The sequence below is a fragment of the Eubalaena glacialis genome, chromosome 10, assembly GCF_028564815.1.
Source record: "Eubalaena glacialis isolate mEubGla1 chromosome 10, mEubGla1.1.hap2.+ XY, whole genome shotgun sequence".
Classification (NCBI taxonomy): domain Eukaryota; kingdom Metazoa; phylum Chordata; class Mammalia; order Artiodactyla; family Balaenidae; genus Eubalaena; species Eubalaena glacialis.
Window position 1 is genome coordinate 23,048,617 of NC_083725.1, and position 22,763 is coordinate 23,071,379.

The 22,763-nt window shown below is 37.5% G+C and overlaps 1 protein-coding gene across 1 annotated transcript in view; it reads left to right on the plus strand.

Annotated features, from left to right (window-relative positions):
- Nucleotides 1–10,486: 10,486 nt before the first annotated feature.
- SIK2 (salt inducible kinase 2) overlaps nt 10,487–22,763 on the plus strand; it is a 126,740-nt gene continuing 114,463 nt past the window's right edge. The window contains exons 1-2 of the mRNA XM_061203931.1: nt 10,487–10,738; nt 22,094–22,210. Coding sequence (XP_061059914.1) covers nt 10,604–10,738; nt 22,094–22,210 — 252 coding nt within the window. The 5' untranslated portion in view covers nt 10,487–10,603. The remainder of the gene's footprint in view (nt 10,739–22,093; nt 22,211–22,763) is intronic.

Consider the following 22,763-nt stretch of genomic DNA (forward strand, 5'->3'; position numbering starts at 1 on the left):
CTAGAAAATTTTAGAATTTTATTTTTGCTTGTAAAACTTCCATTTCATTATAAAATTACCATGGTTAGTTTCTTCTTATTGCTCTTGTTTGGAACTGCATAAATACATCATCATTTCTCTTTCTTTAATTCTAGGAAATTTATTTCCATTTCTTCAAGTATTTCCTCTTCTCCCTTTTTATTTTCCTCTTCTCCTGACACTCCTATTTTCTGTGAGCTGACGTTCACATTCCAATTCAGTCTTCTTTATCTCTTAGCTTTTATTTCACATATTCTTTTTCTTTATTCTTCCTTTCTTCTTCCAAAAGAGCTCCCTAATCTGATCTTCCAGCTCACTAATTTGTTTTTCAGCTACGTCTATTCTAGCGTCCATCTCTGTTCTTTCTACTATTACGAACGTATTTTTCATGCCTAGCATTTCCTCTTGACTTTTATGATTTCCTTATCAGTTATTTACTATGCTTATTTTATGTTTGTTAACCATTGGATTTAACATATTTGCTTCTGGTGGCATCTGTAATCCAGGCTGTTGCTTTCTTTTCAAGTAGTTTTTCTCCTGAGATATCTCATTACTTTGGCCTTTGAGCATATATTTCTCTGATGCTATCAGCTGTTCTGTTTTAGCATTTGGTACGGGAAAAGACCAAAGGGCAGATCCCAGTCTGTGTCAACATCCAGTGAGATCAAGGAGAGGGGAAGGGATAACATTAAGGTGGAGAACTCCAAGCACCAGACTACATAATTAATTGCTCGGGCTGTGTATTATACCACCAAATAACTCTTAAGATCAAGGCCCTACTTTTAGAACCCATCCCACCCTCCACCCCTCAAGGAGAAGCAGCCTTAAAAGGAAGTACTCCTAGGTGCTAGAGGGAGTTGGGGGTAGAGGGAGGTGTGAGTAAACGTTCAAGGTCCATCAATCCCCACCAGTTTTCCACACTCTGGCTTCTGTTCTGCCCTGATTGTTATTCTTGAGGACACTTACACCAGCAGTCTGAGCCTCTATTGCTAATTTCCACACAACTCTCCTGCCCTAGGCTTCAGATGTACACACACACACACACACACACACACACACACACACACCAGTTCAAAACAGGCTTCCTTGTCCCTGGGGATTTCTCTGGAGTTTTTCCCTATTATTTCCTACAGTTCCTCTGAGATGGATCTTGGGGTCAGCAGCCAGCCTGTGGTAATTCTCTATCTTGGCAAAATTGGAGGTTTTACATAGGTTTATATTAGACAAAATTGTGAAACAAGTATACCCTGGAACTTTAGGTGCAACAGGACAGCCCAACATTCAAAATCTCCATTACAATGCTTGCCTACCTGAGCCTCCCTTTAGCATCATCAGCCAAAGGTCTCTGCTATTCCTAATGGTCTTCGTATTCCATTAATGATGCTTATCTTTTCCCTATGCAAATACCGAATTAACCCAATCATGAATCTAATGGAAAAAAATGAGAATAGCAGAGTAGAAGGAGGCCTAGAGACTTTCTCTCCAGGTAACCAAAGTACATTTCGATAGTGGTTTTTGGAAGGCTATTCATTTACTTTGTTTAATCCAAAGGAATAAGGTTGTGTAGAAGGAAGGAGTAGGCTGCTGGAGGAGACTTTTTAGACAAATATAATCTTTCAGCTTTCAAATTTCACTGCGTATAATCACACATCCATATAACATTATAATTCTTATTAATGCTTATAAGCTAACAACAACAATAGCATGTCAACTTTTCCCATTTTAAGTCTAATGGATCAAAATGTACTTCATGATTTATAGGACCTTATGTAATATGGTCCTAACCTACCCTTTCAGCCCCATGCCTCTGTCTCTATTCTTCTATTCAGTTGGAATGTTTTCAGCTTCTTCCCACCTCAAGATATTCAGAAATCTTTTACTTACACTGGTAAGTCTCTCCCCACCTGTCATCCCCTGGCTTACTCCTACTGATTCTTCAGCTCTCACCTTAAATGTCACTTCCTTAGGAAAACTTCTTGACCCCAACCCCCCAGACTGAATCAGGACCCCATCTTACACAAACTCATAGCAAGCAGTAGTTTTCTTTTAGAGAATTTATCATAATTATAGTTAACTAATGAAATATGTGAAGAAGAGAATTGGTATAATATACTGCGAAGTAGAAAATAAAGAATTTTTATTCATTTTTTTGAACACATATATACTGAAAACTTACTGTGTTCCAGGCATTGTGTTAAGTAACTGGGAATACAGTGGGGTAAGAGGTAGACCATTCCTCTTCACTTTAATCATCCATTCTTGAGGATATCCCCTGGATATTAGGATCGCCTAAAATAATATCTCATCCAAATATACTAGCATAGACATAACTCCTTCCCAAGAAATTTCATGTCCTTACTCTCATCTCATTTATACTCTAGACTCTTGAGCCCTCCATTTGCCCTTCAGTCTCCCTGCCTTTTCTTATCTTCACTTTTTTCTCTATCCAGACTACATGATACTTGTTTTCAGTGTTTTTTCTTGCCAAATCCTCAACTCCCTTGACATCCTGTAGGATGCACTCAGCAAGCTTAAGCCCTGTATCAATCTGACACCCAGGCGACCAAACGTGGTTACAAAAAGTCCCATGACCATGTGGATTGGTATTTCTACCAATTCATGTTTTTCTCGCTTCAGATGGAGATTCTTATTGCTCAGGAAGTTTTCTATGTGTTCTAATCAATTTCCTCTCCCATTCTCATAGCAGCTTTTTCAAACTTTCACAACTCATCTATATGCTCCAATGCCCCACTCTAACACTGCGGATAATCTGCTTCTTACTTCACAGAGGAAACCGATGCCAAGAGTAAACTTCCTGGACTGCAAACTACCTACTTACCTGCAGTCAAAATTGCCCTTGCTTCCATCCCCCACCCACATCAGAGTAAAGGAGGCATCTCACCTCCTGACTCTTGCATTCAAGATTTCATTGCCTTCCACAGATGATCTCTAATCACCTTTATTTCCATCTTTCTCTCTTCTTACTCTTTCCAAAAATGCTCAACTTCTACCAATTAAAAATAAAACAAAACACCAAACTTCTCTTGACTCTGCATCCTCTTCTATCTTTGTTCCTCCACAGATAAATTTCTTGAAAGAACAGTCTACATTCACTCTTCTTCACCTCTTCCCACTCACACCAGTTTGGCTTCCGCCCTCAGTACTCTGAAATCCTCTGCAAAGATCATCAATTATCTCTTCATGACTAAATCCAATGAATTCATCTTTATCTTGCTTGACATCTTTTCAGAGATTGAAAGTACTCCCTTCTTCTTGAAATTCTCCTCCTTTAAACTCTCTTTTCCCTAGACTTTTAAAAAATATTTTCCCCTCTTGATCCATTCTCCTTTTATTTCTCTGGCCTCTCCTCCTTGGCAGGGAGGCATACTTCTCCCTATTTGCCCACTCCTGTGAATGCTAAACAAATGCTCTAGGATTCTGTATTCTCCTTCACTCTTTTTGAAGGGGAGGTAGGGGGGGAGTTTTTAATTGGCTTGTTTTTGTATTTTATTATCTTTAGACCAGGAACTAAGCAAATGAATATATTCCTCAGTCTTGAAGACCAAAAATGAATGCAAATTTTAAAATAATTTTTGTAGTTACAAATACAAGAAATTTAAATTCAACAAACACTTAATCTAAAAGTATCTGCTAAGGTTAGGTTAAAATTAATAGTCACCAAAATTGGATATGATTATATTAAAAAACTGAAACTTACATATTCACAGCTCCCAAAACATACCTATGAAACCAAAAAGAACAGGTCCAAAAAGAACTAGTAAATTAGAGGCTAATATAGTGCCAGTTTTCATAATATAACACACTTTCCAAGACTGAAGATTAGAAAAGAATGACTCTTTACTTACTTGTAAGGTTTATTCCCTTAAGAGATGAGTCACAATGTCAAAAACTCAAAACCTGGCCCCCATGAATCTGTGGGCTTATCTCCCTGAGCTGTAAGTAATAGGCTCCTAGACTAGACTAGCAGAAGGCAATAAGTAGCTGCAACATCTTTTCCTTCAGCCTTGATATTCCCATTGCATGATACCATCCACATCCTTGACTTCAACTATCAGTACTCTCGGTCTCTAAATTTTCAGCCTAGATCTCCTCGCCAAGCTCCAGAATTATGTATCCAGAACTTGTAAATGGCAGGGCAGAATATCTGACTCCTAGCACAACTCATTTTGCTCCAGTAGGCAGACATAATATATATTGATTTCTACAATGATTTAACAGGCTTTCAGAGTATCTTTATATGTATTAGAGAAATAAGGACTGAATGTCTGAATGAAATTGATTATATGCTCTTTGAGGGCTGGGTCCTTATTTCACCCACCTTAGTGCCCAGCAGAGTGAATGGCACATGGTAAGCTCTCAGTAACTGATTGCATCTGTTCACTCCTGTTAAAAACCTGGTAGCAATCTTCAGCATCCCTCTCCCAATCCTTACATCTCATCACTGCCACAGTTGGAATCCATCGCTCCAGCAGTTTCCTGCCCAGCTGCAACTTCGCAGCAGTCTGGCTAGAAGGGGAAGAAGGAGCCCTCCATGACCTGGTCCCACGTATCTTCCCGTTCTATCTGTGGACACTCTCATCACTGAGTCTCGACATTCACAACTGATGGTAGGTACCTGAGCACATCTTGTCTCTTCATACCTTCGGGACCATTGCTCATGCAGTTTTGTCTTCAAATGCTCGTCCGATCTTTTTTCAGCTGGCTAACTCTTAGTAGAATTTACAACTCTACTCAAGTTTCATCTTTTAGAAGCCTCTCCTGCGGACCCTTAAACTTAATTAATCAACTCTCCTCTGAGCCCCCTGTGCAAACCTCTTATCTTAACTCTCACCTCTTTAAGTATTTGTTTATGTATCCACCCTCCTCATAGTAATCCTTTGAGGCAGGTGGACTGTTTAACAGATGAGAAATTGAGGCAGAAAAAGGTTAAGCAACTTTCCCAAGGTCACCAGCTAGTAAGTAGTAGACCTACAAGTCATACCTCAGCTATCAGATTTCAGAGCTCCCATTCTAAACCATAAATTCTCAAGGAGAGAGACAGCACCTTATTCATGTTTGCATCCCCAGTGTCTACCATGGTGCATAGCACATAAATGCAATAAATGTCAAACTAAACGGCATTTGTTGAATTCTGCTGAAAAGTTAAGGAATTTAAAAAATGACTAAGATACGATCCTTACCCTCAAAGAAGTACACAACCTAGTGGGGCTAAGGAAGATTAGTAAAATACTGCAATAATAGAAAAGAATGAACTAAAGGGAAAGTAACTGAGAGTGGGGTAGTTTATATATTGAAACACTGGTATTAGAATGTTGAGGACCCTCTTTAAAATCTTACCCCAACAGCATTAGACATAGGATCTTGCTGGAACTCATGGTTATATGAAAATTCAAATCAAGTGAATTGTTGGAAGTCAAATTAGAAGATGTCTAGTGGCAAGCTCTAAAAGTCCGGCCCAGGCTTTGCCCTATTCACTAGTTTACCAATCCAGTTATGAACCTACTCTGAGTCACACACTTGTACTAGGAGTGGTGATACAAAGAATAATGACTGCAATAATGACATAGAAAATGATGGTAGAATTTGCAAATGACTCAGAGAACTAAGATTAGGTAACATGATAGATGGCAGAGTGAAGAATCAAAACAATTTTATTACCTGGAACAGTAAGCAAAATCAACAAGATGACATTTTAACTATCAGAATTTCCATTTACATTTTTAAAAAAGCAATTGCCCAAGAAAATGGTAACAATAATGTTAATTTAAAAGACCCAGAGGTTTAAGTTGGCTTTAATCTTAACTGTAGGCTGTGGCTGCTAAAAAAGAAAACTAGCACAATCTTTGGCTGAACTCGTACCAGCAGAGTGTCTGGATCAAAGGAGGGACTAGTCAATGGCCAGTATTCTATACTGCTTAGACTGCACGTGGGTTACCGCATTCAGTTTTGGGAATGATATTTTAAGAGAGACTTTGACAAACCAGAGTCCAGAGAAGCACAAGAAGAAAGAGTAGTGGGCTAGAAACATAGTCAACTAGCTAGTGAATTTAGGAATGTTTTGCTTGGAGAACTGAAGAAAGAATATTTTCTACTGATATGAACTGTCCCACATAGATTACATGTGAGACATGTAGTGAAGCATGAAGTATGAAACAGTAAACCAAGGCTTGATGCCATCTGTCAAGTGTCTAGGGATTTCTGTATCAGATGGGAAGACACAAAATTATTTCAAAAATTTTGTGTCACTTTACCTCACCGATACAAAAACTGGAGATGAAAAAGGTGGGACAGACACAAAATTTTGTGTCTTAGAATCATGTGAGTTCATCTTCCCATCTGTATGTATGGTTCTCTCTAAACTTTTGAAATAATTTCAAAAATTTTGTGTGATTCTAAGATACCTTTAAAATTTAAGACCCTAAGGAAATCTGTCATCTGGTGGGACTTGTATGAAGCCTCTCTTATCTTCCCTTTTCTCCCTTTTCCTTATTCTTTTTCCCAAGGGGCAGGGTGGTGGTGGTGTGTGTGCGTGGGGGGCGGGGGTGGGAGGGTGGAGTAGGGAGAGAGGAAGAGGAAAGAAGAGAAAAAAGAAAGAGAGAAAAAGGCAAGAGGAAAGCAAAACTTGGATAATATTAATAATTGCTAAACTGTATACAATTATCAATTACTGGAAGCAAAAGCACATAAGAGACATACAGGGTTGAAACTGGAGAGGGAGAAGATCTTTGGGACCTAGGAAACAGAGCTGAATCATGTATTCCAAAGTTGCAATACTCTAACAGTCCACATGTACTTCTTCAGGGTTACATTGACAACCTACCAGTAATTTTCAGTGGCCCCCGCCTCCTGCATTTCCAGGTGGTCAAGATTTATTTTTTGGCCCAGCCCCTCCGACCTCTCCCCCACCTCTGGCCTCTCTTTCTCTAACTTCTAGACACTCGCACCCTCAAACTGAACTCTGGTTTGCCAGAAACCTTTTGGTATTCCCTGCCAATCCTTTCTCTTCTTTCCGGCCCCAAATCAAGTCTTATTCCCAGATTGCACAAGGAGGTAGTTGGCCTGATTATCTGATTAAAATAATCAGATAGAAATGAATCTTAATATCTGTCCAAAAGAAGGAGATTGTTAGCTCTAGTGGGTCTCTATGTGTATTTTTTGGTTCTTAAGTAAGTAGCTTTTCATCAGATTCCTAAAGGAACCCATTCACAAAGCAATTAAAACACATTAATCTAATTGGAAAAAGGGTATACAGGAACTATTTTTGACTGGGGTACATATGTGGGCTCCTGGTCTACTTAGATGAACCCTCATATACTACTCCCAGCAATCATCAGTCTTATAACCACCTCACCCCAACCCCGGCCCCAATTTCCTTCTCACTTTTACAAACAACATAACTCACAGTAGAATAAGGTATTGCTTAGGAAGAGTGAAGGGCACAAGAACAGTGAGCGGGTGGAGGTCCCAAGAGCCAGACGATCTTACACAAAGAATATAAAATAAATTAAAATAAAAACATAAAATTAATGAAATAAAATGTATACATATACAAATATATATTAATTTTAATTTAAAAATTTTAAACTACAGAAGAGTTGCAAGAACAATACAATGAACTACCATATACCCTTTACCTAGATTTATCAATTTAACATTTTGCCACATTTGCCTTATCTATCTTTCCTAAACCATTTGAGAGCAGGTCCCATATATCAAAACTTTTATCCCTAAATACTTCAGTGTGTATCTCTTAATAAGGGTACTCTTTTTCATAACAACAGCACAAGCATAAAATTCAAAAAGCTTAACATTTAAGTAATACTATTGGGACTTCCCTGGTGGCGCAGTGGTTAAGAATCCGCCTGCCAATGCAGGGGACACGGGTTCGAGTCCTGGTCGGGGAAGATCCCACATGCCGCGGAGCATCTAGGCCCGTGTGCCACAGCTGCTGAGCCTGCGCTCTGGAGCCCGCGAGCCACAACTACTGAAGCCCACGCACCTAGAGCCCGTGCTTCGCAACAAGAGAAGCCACCACAATGAGAAGCCCGAGCACCGCAACAAAGAGTAGACCCCGCAAGAGTAGACCCCGCTCACTGCAACTAGAGAAAGCCCACGTGCAGCAACGAAGACCCAACGCAGCCAAAAATAAATAAAATAAAATCAATTAAAAAAAAAAAAAAGAGGTGCTGAATCATTAAAAAAAAAACAAAAAACAACGAATCCGCCTGCCAATGCAGGGGACACGAGTTCGAGCCCTGGTCCAGGAAGATCCCACATGTGGTGGAGCAACTAAGCCTGTGCACCACAACTACCGAGCCTGCGCTCTAGAGCCCGCGAGCCACAACTACTGAAGCCCGTGCGCCTAGAGCCCGTGCTCCGCAACAAGAGAAGCCACCACAATGAGAAGCCTGCACACAGCAAGGAAGCGTAGCCCCCCCCCCACCCCGCTCACTGCAACTAAAGAAAGCCCACGAGCAGCAATGAAGACTCAACGCAGCCAAAAATAAATAAATAAATTTATATAAATAAATAAATAATATTATCCAATATGCAATCCATAGGCAAATTATCCAATATGCAATCCATAGGCAAATTTCATAGAAAATATTCCTTTCTAGAACTTTTCTCCCAATTCAGGGTCACATATTGCCTTTGGTGACATGTCTCTTTAATCTCTTAAATCTAGAACAGTTCCACAGTCTTTCAGGACACTGATCCAGACCAGTGGTTGGATAGAATGTTTCTCAAGTTGCATTTTTTTCTGATTGTTTCTTTGTGATTAGATTCAGAAGATGTATTTTTGACAGGAATACTACAAAAGAGATACTGTATACTTCTCAGTACCTTACATCAGGAGGTACATCATGTCATTTTGTCCCATAATTGGTGACATTAACTTTGACCATTTAGTCATGGTGGTGTCTGTCAGATTTCTCCACCGTGAAAGTACTGTTTTTATCCCTTTGTAATGAATAAGAAATTTGAGGATACTTTGAGATTGTGTAAACATCCTTTTCCCCAGCAAAATTTCACCCAATGATTTTTAACATCTATTGATAATTCTATCTGAGTCAATTACTAGTATAATGGTTGCAAAATGGTGATTTCCTAATTTCATCATTTCTTCTATGTATATTAGTTGACATTCCACTATCAAGAATTGTCATTTCTCCCCCCCCATACTTATTTAACATTGTAAGAATAAGTAAGCACCCGTGGATTCTTTTTTTTTAAATTCATTGTTATAATTCATTTCCATCATTATTCATTCGTGATGCTCAAATTGTCCCAGATGGGTAAGTGGAGGTACCTTCAAACTGGCTCCTGTTTCCTTTTGACGCGTCCTCATCATTCTTTGAAAATGTTGCTTTATGGGACAAGATTTTCAAGGACATTTTATACTTTCCCTCCCTCTGTCTGGCAATCAGCCATTTCTCCAGAGTCTGGTTCCTTTTATTGGAGACTGGCATTTAGAAACCAAGGTCTAAGGACACATAATATGTTTCAAAATATTAAAATAACGCTGTATCTGTTTCCTTGGGTCACCATATGGAAGATTGGTGTGGTGATATGCAATCCTGACTCTAGCATTACCCGTGTGACCTTGGCAATTCCCTGCATTCCCTGGGGGTTGATTCCTCATCTGAAAAGAAATTGGATTAAATAAGTATTTCTTAACCTTTTCGCGGTCACCAACACGTTTGAGAATCTGATAAAAGCTATAGTCCCATCTCCCCAGAGGCAAGCCCAAAGAGGCAAAAAATTGTACACATTTTAGGGGGTTCAGTTTCCAAAGCCCATTTGAGGCTTCAAATCCCTGGATTAGGTGATCTCCAAGGTCTCTTCAACGCTGACATTCTGTGAGTCTACAAGCGCCCGCGATGCTGTCAGAATGATTCCTAAGAGCCATCAAATTTGGAGGGATTTATATAGAAACAGATGAAAAAGGATACAAAGAAAGGAGCCTGTGAGCAATGCATTGCTCAGCCACAGTTCTTTGCCCTTTCCAAATTTAGGATGCACAGTAGTCATAGGTGAGAGGTTTTGGCGGGAAGGTCCCCGGGTGGGCGGAGAACGCCGGGGCGGGGGAGGGAGACCCGAGCCGGACCCAGGTCTCTGCAGCCCTCCGCTCCGCCCACCAGGGCTCGCTCTTGCCCTTCGGCTGGGTGGCCGAGGAACTGGGCGGGCCGGGCTGCTATCCCGCCCCTGGCAGCGGCGAGGCGGCGGGGAGCATGGAGGGCGCCGCAGCCCGGAAGAAACGCGCCGTCCACGCCCCGCCCATCTGCCCTCCCTCACACCCGCCCGCCCGCGGACGTCCGCGGTGCTCCGGTCGCCATGGTGACCAATCGAGGCCCGGTCCCGCCCCCGCCCCTCTTCCCCGGCCCCCTGACGTCGGCGCACGTCAGCGGCGGCGCGCGCCTGGCTGGGCCCTGCGGAGCGGGAGGGACTGAGCGAAGGAGTGAGCGGAGCTGCCGTCGCCCGAGCGGAGCTGAGCAGCCAGCCCGCCTGCCCGCCGCCCTCCAGCCCGCGCTCCAGTCCGCAGTGTCTAGCAGCGGGGCCCAGCATGGTCATGGCGGATGGCCCGAGGCACTTGCAGCGCGGGCCGGTCCGGGTGGGGTTCTACGAAATCGAGGGCACGCTGGGCAAAGGCAACTTCGCCGTGGTGAAGCTGGGGCGACACCGGATCACCAGGACGGAGGTGCGGCCCGGGGCTCGGCGGGAGCGTCCGAGGCGAGGGTTCTGGAGAGGAGCTTGACCGAGAGGGGCGGCCGCAGCGGGGGCCTGGGGAGATCCCAGAGGCCGGGTCACTAGCTGAGGCGAGAGGGCCTGGGAGTATGAGGACCCAGGAGGTCCACGGGTCGGTGAGCGCCGCAGCGACCGGGGCCGCGTCACCCGCACCCCAGTGTCTTCCGATTGGAAGCCCGACCAGAAGGGGCTTTGCCTTTCCTAGGCCACCACGGTGGCCACACGGAATTTCACCCAGAGCCTCCCACCCGAGCCGTGACCTGGTCTGTGGCCTCCGCTCTGGAGCCCAAGTTCCGCGTCTTCCCTGCTTTCAGCTGGGGGTGGGGTGGGAGGGGAAGTCTCCGTGCTCCTGGGCTGCGCGGTGAGAGACGTCGCCAGCCCCGAGGAGGGGACCGCCTGTGCTCGGACTCCCCGGACTGGGCTTCGCGCGGCTCCCAGGACCCCGGCGCCCCTCCCCCGCGCGAGGAAGGGGCCACTGGCCGGGAATGCCCGGGCCGCCACTGTCCATCTTCTCTCTCTCTTTTTGCCAGACAGTATCTCTGACTTAGTGTCAGGCTAGTTTGATCTCGTGCCTGAGGCATTTCCACCTATTACTCCAGACAATAGAGCTGGTTAAAATGGTCATCTGTGCATTTGCACAGTTGGTGGGTTGGTCTTTCTTATCCTAGGTTATCCCTTTACCAGGTGTGCATTCTGGCTGTGAATACGCGTTCCTTAAGCCGCAGCATATTCTGCCTCTCTACTCATAAAGCCCTCGACTGCTTCCTGACGGTGAAGCTAGCATCCCCCCCTCCATTGCACATTCTAATGCACCGCACATATTTTCTCGCAAGTCTCTGTTCTTACCTAACCCGCCCCCCCTTCCTTTCACCGCTTCGAGCTGCTCTCCTCAGGGTCTCTATTTTAAGACGTGCAAATTAAATACTTTAGAAGAACGGTAGAAACAAAACCGTTCTTTAGAATAAAACCTTGTGTTTTTGACGTAGTCTACTGTGCCTCACTGTAGTTGTTCTGGAGTTTCACCCTTTTTCAGTTTTTTTCTTCCAGTTTTCATCCTATTCAGTGTTTCCCCTTATTAGTGCGAAATGTACCAGAGTTTGGATATGAAATAACATAGGATTCTTTTTCAGAATGGCTGTGTAAGGTAAAGGACATTTGAAAACTAGAGGGATTTTTGTAGCTGTTGTTCTTAGAAGTTTTGCTTAATGTGAAGAATTCCATTTCCAAAAAGAAGGGGTATGTGTCATTGTGTCATCCTCCCCTGCTTATCCTGAGGCAGCCGAAATCCGACTTATTTTTTTAGCATCAGGACCAAGATCACAAATTTTCCTCTCACAAATTTACCAGAGTTAGAAATTTAGGTTAAGTTTGTAATGATAAATAATGTGACTATAGTGAGATTACTTAATCTGATCCCAGCATTTTTAAAAACGAAGAAAGAAGTTAATTCCATTCCTCCAAAGAACCATGGCCCAATGCCATGCTATTTGCCCTTTAATTACATGAAAAGAAGGCATTTGTAATGTGTATTTTCATATGGGTCCTTGCTTAATGACTCTAAAAATCAAACAAATTTCACAAAGGACTTCTACAGAACTTTTGAACTAGATTGTTAGGTGGTTGAATTACAAACCCATCAGCACATAACATTTTTTTCTCACCAGCTCTTATCAGTATTAATTGAAAGATTTAATTGTCAGCTGTTACTTATTAGGTCAAATTTAGGTAATATAGTGTCTATTTAAGAACTGCTTAAGGGAAGCTGATAAGTGACTGACACTTTTTCTTGAGGTTGTCCTTTCAAACCATAACTTTTAAACTGATATATCTTGTAGGGCTAGGGGGCAGTGTGGAGTAGTATCATGGTTTGGCTATCAGTGAGATCAACGCATTTGTAATTGAAGGCACAGGTCAGATCATGAAAGAGCACTCAGATCCTGAATTGTGTGCATAGTATATTTGTGTAAAATGATTTAAGGTAAAAGCTAAGTTTCTAGTCCGTAGAACCCATCTATCGTTGCTTTTCTAAAGAAAGTGTTCTTAACATTTAAAAAGAAATAGTGTGAATTTAAGATGGGTGGGTATGAGTGTTGTGGTAATTTAGTGTAACTGGAGATATTAAAGATGAGAGGGGTGAGGGAGATAGCAAGGCATTAATGAAGAGAAAAGTTCCTGTACATGTCAAGTTTTATAAAGTTGCTCTGTGAACTTTTGTGGTAATTTTCGTTAAGAATTGTTTAGCACAGATGCAATTGTTTCTTACTGTAGTTTGCTGTATGTTAATGAGGATTTTTAAAGCAGTATTTGTTATCTTTATTCACTGGGTAAATATTTGTATCTTTAATAAATACAACTGCCTCAAATACTGTAAGTAAGATGGATACTGGAAACTTTAAAGTGTTATTTAACATTATTTGAGGTTCTCATTGCTGAACATACAGTAATTATAGTGGGAACAATTAATATGGCATAAAGAACAATATCAATAAAATATCATGATTATACTTACTGCTTAGAAAAATTTCTTCAATATAGTATGCACTAACATCAATATTAATTTGTGTGTTTTAAAATGTAAGGGTCTTACAAGGGTCTTACAATGTAAGGGTCAACAAGTTTGAACTCCAGGCAAATTTTAGGGTTTAGTTTAAACAGCTAAGTGATGAACAGTTGGACCCTTTTATTTTTAATTGGTTCTCCATCTCTTGTTCTGTATCACTCAAAAATGATGTATTTTCACAGAGCTTGGGAGATCCAATACTGCCTTTTAGGTGGAAAAAAAAAAAATCAGTAGACAAAAGAGATCTTCATTTTGGTCTAATCTATCAAATAGCTTAACATTGTTTAAGGAATATAATTACATCATTATCTGAAGCAGTGCTCTCATGTTAGATCTCTATGTAAATTTTGCACACAAAAGGGAAGGCAGGTGGTGGTAGAATCCAGCTTCTTAATATAATACTTCATAAAAGCTTTGTAGTATTGGTTTGTGATTTATGAATTAGAGTAGCTAATTTTATAAAATTAACATAATGGAAAAAGAATAATAGCATTTAGACTGTTAAACTATTTTAGGCAGTAGTGGTTGCTAGTTTGCTATATGCTGTGAGTGTCCTTGAGAAGTGTATTTTATTAATACTGCACTAGTAAAGAACTTTTTCCCTCCAGCTAAACATATGACTAGTTTTTTGTTGTTGTTTTTTTGTCCGTTAAGTAAAATTTCAGAACAGTCATTTGTGCCCTTAAACTTTTTTGTCTCTATAAAAGAAACATAGTCTTGCTGTAGAAAATATCAAGAAGAGTATAGTGCACAAAAAAGTACATGTGTAATTCCTCCCTCAGTGGAAGTAAATCATTCTTAACATTATGGCATATTTCCCTCCAGTCTTTCTTTTTTTTTTAATGCTTTTTTTTTCCCATGGATGAGATCCCATGGTAGATACACTTATATAAATTGTATCGTCTTTTTCCACTTATCATCGTAGCCTAAACATTTTGCTTATTATATATAACTTTATTAAACATTTTTAATAGCTGCATAGTGTTCTACCTTGTAGATGAATCCTATTTTACTTAACAATTTTCTTATTTAACATTATGCAGTTTCAAGTTTTCACTTATAATAAATAATTTGCAGCGAATAAATTTTATGTATATAACTCTGTATCTGCATTTTCAATTATTTTAGGGGGGAGGGATTGGAGGTAAATTCCTAGAAGGGAAATTACCAAGTAAGAAGGTATTGTTTTTACATTAAAGAAAGAGTGTATTTTTATTATCAAATCTATCATGTTTATTATTGAACATTTTTTAAAGTGAAGATAAATGAAAAGAATTAACTATAATATCACCACCCAGAGATAACCATCATTAGTTATTTTCAGACCTTTTCTGTGATAGATAATTGAGTTTTCTTCAATACCATACCTCTTGTGTTGCTTGACTAAAGAGCATATAAGTGTGTGGTCCATGGAATCTTAAAGATATTTCACACAGGTTCTGAAAATTATTTTATTAAAATGACATGTAGGTATTACTTATAATTAAGAAAATCTAGAATATAAAGCATAGCAAGGGACTTTCAAAAACTGCTTTTTTCACTGGAAATCATTCTGTGTGCATTTGGGCGCTTTTATATTCAGGCATAATTCGTAAACTAACTACTACCTTAAAGTGTAAGCATTTTTAAAGCTTTCCAAATAGTTAAGTACAAAATTGCATTTTTAGAGCAAAGGTAGAAACAAGAGAAGGGCATATTACACCCTGATTATGGTATTTCTTGAAGAAGAGAACTCAATTTTTTAATACATTTGAATTTTATATTTTGCTTTAAAATTTTAAGACTCCTCTCTGTAGTCTTGGTGTTAATCTTGTTCTGTAAAATATTCCAGATGTCAAGAAGCAGCTGTACGATGTGCAACAGGAGGAATTGTTACCAAATAAGTTAACCAGTAATGTTTGTATCTAGGCCTATGAATGATCTTTAACTGTGTGTTGAAATAAAAATTAGATTTTTCATGGAACATATATGCTTTGCTAGAAATTTTTCTTTAGTTTCTTGGCACTCCAGACAAGTAAAATTTGACAAGTTTATTCTGCTACATATTGTTCAGAATGATCTGTTCTTTGGGAAGAGGGGGAGACAAACATGCAAAAATAAGAGTTGTATAAATTTTTATATTCTGTAGAAATGCTTAACAGAGTTTCATGCATTCTGCTTTTAATTCCACTGGGAAATTCTGTCCCAGTCATCAGGCAATTAAGAAACCATTTATTTGGAAATAACTGAAACTGGCCTCGATTCCTGGATTCACATGATGATATTTGATTTATGGCCCACTACTGATGGCAGATTCATTTCCTTGGAGCCAAATGGATTCCAGAAATTCATTAAGATATCTTTCTTTCCTCTTTAGTGTACCTAATACCTCTTCTACCTTCCACCTCCATATTTTTAAAATATGTCATTTATGTATAAGTTCCTTTATACAGGACATTTGTGGAAAATGCTTTCCCACCCTTCAAAGAGAAGGAGCCCATATATCCAGTTTGAGTTTATTGGAAGCGTGAAAGACAGTTACATTTGGGAATTTCATCAGAAACGTTTCATTTTAAAAAAACATTTTAAAAATACTTTAAACAGGTTAACATGTGAACCTTGGATGAATTAAACTGAAAATTTGTTTTTTCTTCTTTAAAGTAAACATAGTATTTATGTGTTTTTCCCCCAATTACAAAAGATATGCATGTTCTTTGTAGACATTGTTGAAAAACTGGAAGAAGAAAATAAACATTCTTATTTTAATTCCACCATCCAGACCAAGAGACAACCACTGTTAATATTTGGTTCATATCCTCTTAGCTATTCACATATATATGTATATAATAAAATTGATGTCATCTATACATATAATCTGTGTTTTTTACTAAATCTGTTATTAACATTTCCCCAAGTTTAAAAAAATAATGTCTAAAGCATGGTTAAATAGTATCCTTGCATATGACTCTCTGTATTTCATTTAATCAATTTCCTGTTATTGAACATTTAGATTATTTTTCTCTCTTGCTGTTTCTCTTTCTAAAATAATATTTCAGAGCGCATTCCTGTAATACATCTTTGTGCATCTATCTGATTATTTCCTCAGGATAATCCCATAGCAGTGGAATTCTTGGATCAGGGAGTATGTCCTTACATCCATATCTGATGGCATGAGATGCCAAATTACCTCCAAAAAAGGAGTACCTAATAATTTTTGTCAGGAAGAATGCATATTATTTAAATCTTTCCCAGTTTGATAGGGGAAAAACAATATTTTTATTTGAATTTGCATTTCTTTGATTTACTTTGATTACACAGTTTTATAAGATGACTGTTTACATTTGTGAATTGCTTTTTGTCTTTTGGCCAATTTTTTTAATTGAGTTATCTTTTTGTTGATTTATTTAAGTACTTTTTAAGATAGATTATTTTTAATCACTTCTTTTATAGTCTTAAAAATTCTCTGTTCAATTTTTATGGATCTAAAAGTTTAGTGACATTTACCTTTCCTCCAATCTCTTTTCCTTACCCACCATTATAAAAGTCAGATTAAATTTTAATGAGGATTTATTTTATTGTATAAACTCTTACATTTTAAAAGTCAAATTTTAAACTGGAAAAAATGTTGAATTTATTTATTCTTAAAGGATAACTGGAGAACTCCATGTCAGTTTTATTACTGACTTTACTGCTTTCAGAAACCCTTTCATTTGTAGACCACTCAATCACAATCACTATTCAATCAAACAATAGGCTGGTATGTTCTGATTCTACCTATGATTTGATGTATAAGCTTGAAAAGTGCATTCATTTTTTTAATTTCAGAGGTCTAATTATATGGTAAGGATTTTGCTACTTGGTACTTCAGAAGGACAGTGTAGAATTAGTGTATTAGTAGTAAATAGCACTGAAACACATATTACCTGAGACAGCAAACATATGTTAATCCCTTCTGATTTTTCACTAGAAGGATAGCTCTTATTGTGTAACTTCCTTATAAAGTCCCCCAAAGCCAGTTTTGTGTGTGGTTTCTTTAAGTGCTTGAGATTAGTATTTCTTTTATGAGAAGTGAAATAATTTTTTCTAAAAGTATCAAAAAGTGTACCATTACCATTAAATTACATTTTGAAAATTGAAAAAATCCCTTTTATCCATCAGCTTAACACTATTTCATTTCTGCTCTTACATTTAATTCTTTGTCTTCCTTGCAAATTTGTGTTTTACATAGTTGTTACTTTTGCATTTTTTTTTTTTTACTTAATGTTGGAAACATTTCTATGTATATAGTCTTCATAATTAATATTTAAATCTTATTAAATAATATAATCATTTTATAGAGAACTTAGAAAAATAATAAAATGAAAATGACTAATGTTTCACAGATGGAGAAGTTAGCATATATAATAAATATAACTCCATTTCGCTTTTCTTTTTTTTTTCTTATTAGAAAAGTAGTTCATGCTCATTGAAGAAAAATTGCACTGAAAAGTAAATCAGGAAAATAAAATAATTCATGATTTTTTTTCACCCACCAATAACATTTTTGTCATATTTATATCTAGTTTTTATTGGTCTTTTTCTATATATACCTTGTGTTGAGACTGCAATGATATCCTGATTTTTTAATTTAATATTTAATCTCGTCATTTCTCCATATTATTAAAAGGAACTATTTTAATAGCTGTATAACAGTCATAATATAAACCTACCATAAATCATGTACTTATTTCCCAATTATTGTTTCTATTTTTTATATTATGAACAATACTCTTGAGTATATTTACACACAAATCTTCATCATCATTTCAGATTATTTTCTACAAATAAATGCTCAGAAATAGAAGCCTTAGGCTAAATGGGATGGATGATTTTTAAGGTTCTTGCTAAAGATTGCCAAATCACCTTCCAGAAAAATTATAACCTATTTTATATTCCTACTAACAATTTATAAAAGTGGCCATCTCATTGAATTTTAGCTCACAAGGGTGTTTACTTTTTCATCTTTATGAATATAATTTGAAAAAGTATTTTTGAGATATAATTGACATATAACATTACATTAGATATATATACATTTTCCTATTTATGAGGTTGAATATCCAGTGTTGCTACTTTACATGGGATTTAGTTTGATAGTAATTATCCTAGTTTATCCAATACGCTCTCCAAAGTTGTATAGGAAACCTTCCTTTTGTGTCCTAGCAGAAGAAATATTAATTTTTTATCACTGCATAAATTCATTGAAGGTTTTTTTAAGATATTGTATGCATAATTGGGAATTAGAGAGTTGAATAATTTAGATGAGCAACACCAAAAAAGGATCCTTTGATTTGGAGTCCCTTGCTTGACTGTTGTAACCATGAGATTTTGTCCTTGGTACTATGTTCGGAACTAAGTAGAGAAGGGATGCAGAGAAGAAGTTCCCAGAAATCTAAGTTCATAGTTATCTTTAAAATGAACTAGTGGAACACAACTCTTTTGTAAATTCAGAATTTCGTACACCATTGGGGAAATCCCCCAATGCAGATTTTTGTTGTTGTTGTTCATTAAATTTATTTTCCAAAATGTGTTCTCTTTGTTCTCACAGACCTATTAAGTTCCTTGAAGGTAGGAATCAGATATTGTTCATTTTTGTATCCTGGGTATAATTCCGGGCATACAACAGGTGCTCAGTAAATGTGTGAATAATAGGCTCATTGAAGAGTGAAAAGATGGAATTTGAAGTTAGAAAGCCTGTGGTTTTTTTCCCATTAATTCACTTGAGCTTTAGAACCTTTGTAGATTATGTAACATCTTTTGAACCTCAGTTTCATCAACTCACAAGTGTACTGCTTGTTCCATTTACTTCAAAAAATTGAGATATAAATGAGATAAAATATGTGAAAGGATCTTGTTAAATTAAAAAGTGCTGTACAGTTGTGAAAGTCATCATCATATTTCTGGGAAGTACTTGGTAAAGAGTCCCATTGTTAAGAAATTACCTGGAAGAGTATAGCAGAGACGATTAGCTGACCACCAAAAATCCACTCTTTCCTCTTCTTCCTGGACCTACAGCTCAAATGTTTCTTGGTCTCCCTTACATTTAGGTATGGTCATATGACTAAGTTTTAACTATTGTGTGCCACTTCCAGGACTGGCCCATAAAAACCTCTCAGGAGGGCTCCTCCAAGCTTTTTTCTCCTTCTGTCTGACTGGAATGGGGACAACCTTCAGGGTTGTCTATGCTTTTTTTTTCTTTGCCCATGCGCTGCGTGGCTTGTGGGATCTTAGTTCGCCGACCAGGGATTGAACCCGGGCCCCCTGAAGTGAAAGCACAGAGTCCTAGCCACTGGACCACCTGGGAATTCCCAGGACTGTCTATCCTTTACCCTTTACCACCTTTATTTAACCCTTTAAAGGTAATAAAGACTCCTTGTATACCTTGTATGCCTGCATGGAAGAGGGCTACCTGCTAACTTCTTTACCCGTCCAGTTTTGCTGCATGAACAATAAACTTCCGTTGTGTTCAAATCAGTATACGTTTTGGGGTCTACTTGTTATAGCAGTTAGACTAGCCCTAACTATTACAAGGAGCATGCTAACACACAATCTACTTTTTCATAATCCTCTGAAAGCAGCCTTACAAACAAGGGGTAACAGTGTGAAGATATAAATATATAGCCTTGTGGTCCACATACATACAGTCTGTGACCCAAGATAAAATTGAGGAGAGAATTATATTTTGTCATTAGAGAATTTTTTGGCTGAGAACAGTTAAATAATGAAGTTTATAACTCAATAAAATTTAATTAGATAACATATTTTTCACTTTTTCATTATTTGAGGCCCAGATTCCAAAAGAGTATCAAAGAGGAGAAATCTCTTGGTAATACCTCGCTTTAATTGGTATTTAGTATTTAAACTTTTTCTTTAACATTAAATATGATGCTCAAGATATATATAATAAAAAATTTTCTTAATGACAATCAGCATGCTGAGATTTTTTTAAACCATGATTCCTTTCTATTTATTTATTTTTTCTATTTATTAGATAATTGTGACCCATTTCATTATAAAAGCTTTTTGTTGGGGAGGGACTACTGGTATGTAGATGCACTCCAGAAGTTGTAGGGCAAGAAATTTTCTTCAAAATATGCATGTCTATGAAACTCCATGTTACCTTCCTAAGGAATATTGAGGAAATTAAAATATACACTTATCTTTTTATCTGGCAGCTTTTACCCAAAATTACCCAAAATAACTGATAATCCTGTATTCTATCATACTATAGTTGGGCAGGGCGGTCACCTTACATGTATTGGTTTGAGGTGGTTCAGTAATGTTCCTACTAGCAAGTACAATATTGATCAGTCACTCCTCTAGCAGTCAAAGTTTAGCACTTTTTACTTTCTAGAATATTTTGATATGGGAATAAACAAAATACCACCAAACATAATGAAAATAGCTATCACAAAACCTGCAAACTTTACTGCCTAGAGAAGGAGCTACCCGCTTTCTTCTTAGGCAATAAATTTAATTTTACCTGTCATGTTTAGTAATCTTATTTCCCTTGGGAAGCTTGAGTTCTTCTATTAGTTACAATTAATTCAAATTAGGAAACAAGCTATGGACAGCAAAATAGAAATAGAGAAAGGTAAGAAGTAAACCTTACAGTAGAACTTTAAGAGATAACAGGAAAGGACAGAGCAACTGTAAGGAAAGAAGAAAAAACGTATTAACAGGAGCCTAAGGGAATTAAGTGAGTTGACAGGTTGAGTCCTATTTTCTTGGTTACCTTTTAGGAGTATTGAACTATTATACCACATACAATAATTGATATAAAAAATTACCCTGAAACAACAACATAAACCGAATTATGTTCAGAATGCTTTTGGGTAGAATGTGAAGTACATTTCAGAGTTTCTTCAAAACTTATTAAAGTTTAGGTGGTTCCCAATTATCTGAAAGTTTTATCTGAGTCAGAATGGCTTATTTCCTAACCAAATGCCAAATACTAATTTTAAAAAATTAGTTCTTTTTGGTTCCATGAAGAAAGTACGCGATTGTTGATTTCTGACTACCTAGTTATTCACCTTCAGATGCATTTCCTTCAAATTGTTAACTTTTGAGTGGTTTGGGTTCCTATCTAGTTATGACAGGAAGAGGCCACATTTTTTGAAATCAAATTCCTTTAAGGAAGTAAAAATTTAGTGTGATTACTAACATTTGAGTTTTTGCACTTGATTTTTAAAACAAAATTTAATCCAATTGGTATCTTTTCATGTAGATGAGTTTTAATTATTTACACTTAGTTTTCTTCCAGAAAGGTATATCTCTATGCTTTGGAACCTATCACTTGCTTTTCTAAAACAATTGTATTTCAGTATAAAAGAAACTATCTTTTACTTGGCTGATCATTTGTTTATAGGTACTTTGCCGTGGGATGATAACTAATTGAAACTGCTGAGATTTTATTTCTTCGGTTTTTAAATGGAATAAGGAGTTATAGTTGTACTGAAAGAGAAGTATGTTTTATTAAAGTAACTTTGCAAGGTTATTCTTCATAGCACGTTAAAGACACTCCCAAACAATCTGCCATAGTGCCTTATACATGGTAGATGTTTAAGAAATACTTGTTGAATGATGAATGAATGAGCATTGAATTTAAGCTAGTTATCATCGTCACAGGGACCTACAGGCGAAGTCTTAGATGTCATTTTTTTAAAAGATTCTTAACTGGAAATGTTAACCATTGTATACTAATCGTATTTATTTGTGTCTTGTATGCAGGTGGCGATAAAAATAATAGATAAGTCTCAGCTGGATGCAGTGAACCTTGAGAAAATCTACCGAGAAGTACAAATAATGAAAATGTTAGACCACCCTCACATAATCAAACTTTATCAGGTATGACTTAGCTTTACACCTCTCCATGCTTTTCACATTCAATACTCTATTTTACATCATCATTTTTCTCTTTTATGTTAGTTTTTTCAGTCTGTAAAATAACTATATGCTTTTATTCATCTGAATACATCCATTTTTCTATATTTAAATTAAAAATTAGGAAATAAAAAACTACTAGCAGCTTAATTTTAAGTTGTCTCTCAGACTGTAAGTTATTTGCTTACAAAGTTTGTAGTTGTGCGTTTATGATAACATGCTTAAACCTGCTGGGTCTTGGTGGTGGTACCATTAATGAGGATATGGCAGTTCTGCTTACTTAAAAAATATATTGTTTATGTTTTATGAAATACAAAGGCTAAAATAGTATATTACTTAGTGGCATACTTTATAATACCTAGAGCCAAATGTTTATTTTTGGATGGTTCTTTTATCAGATAAAGTAAATAAGTCATTTTTTAAAAAATTAACTTTATTAAGATACAGTTTTTGTAAAATAAGCTGCACCTCTTTCAAGTGTAAAGCCATGGGGGTTTTTTTGTTGTTTTTTTAAATT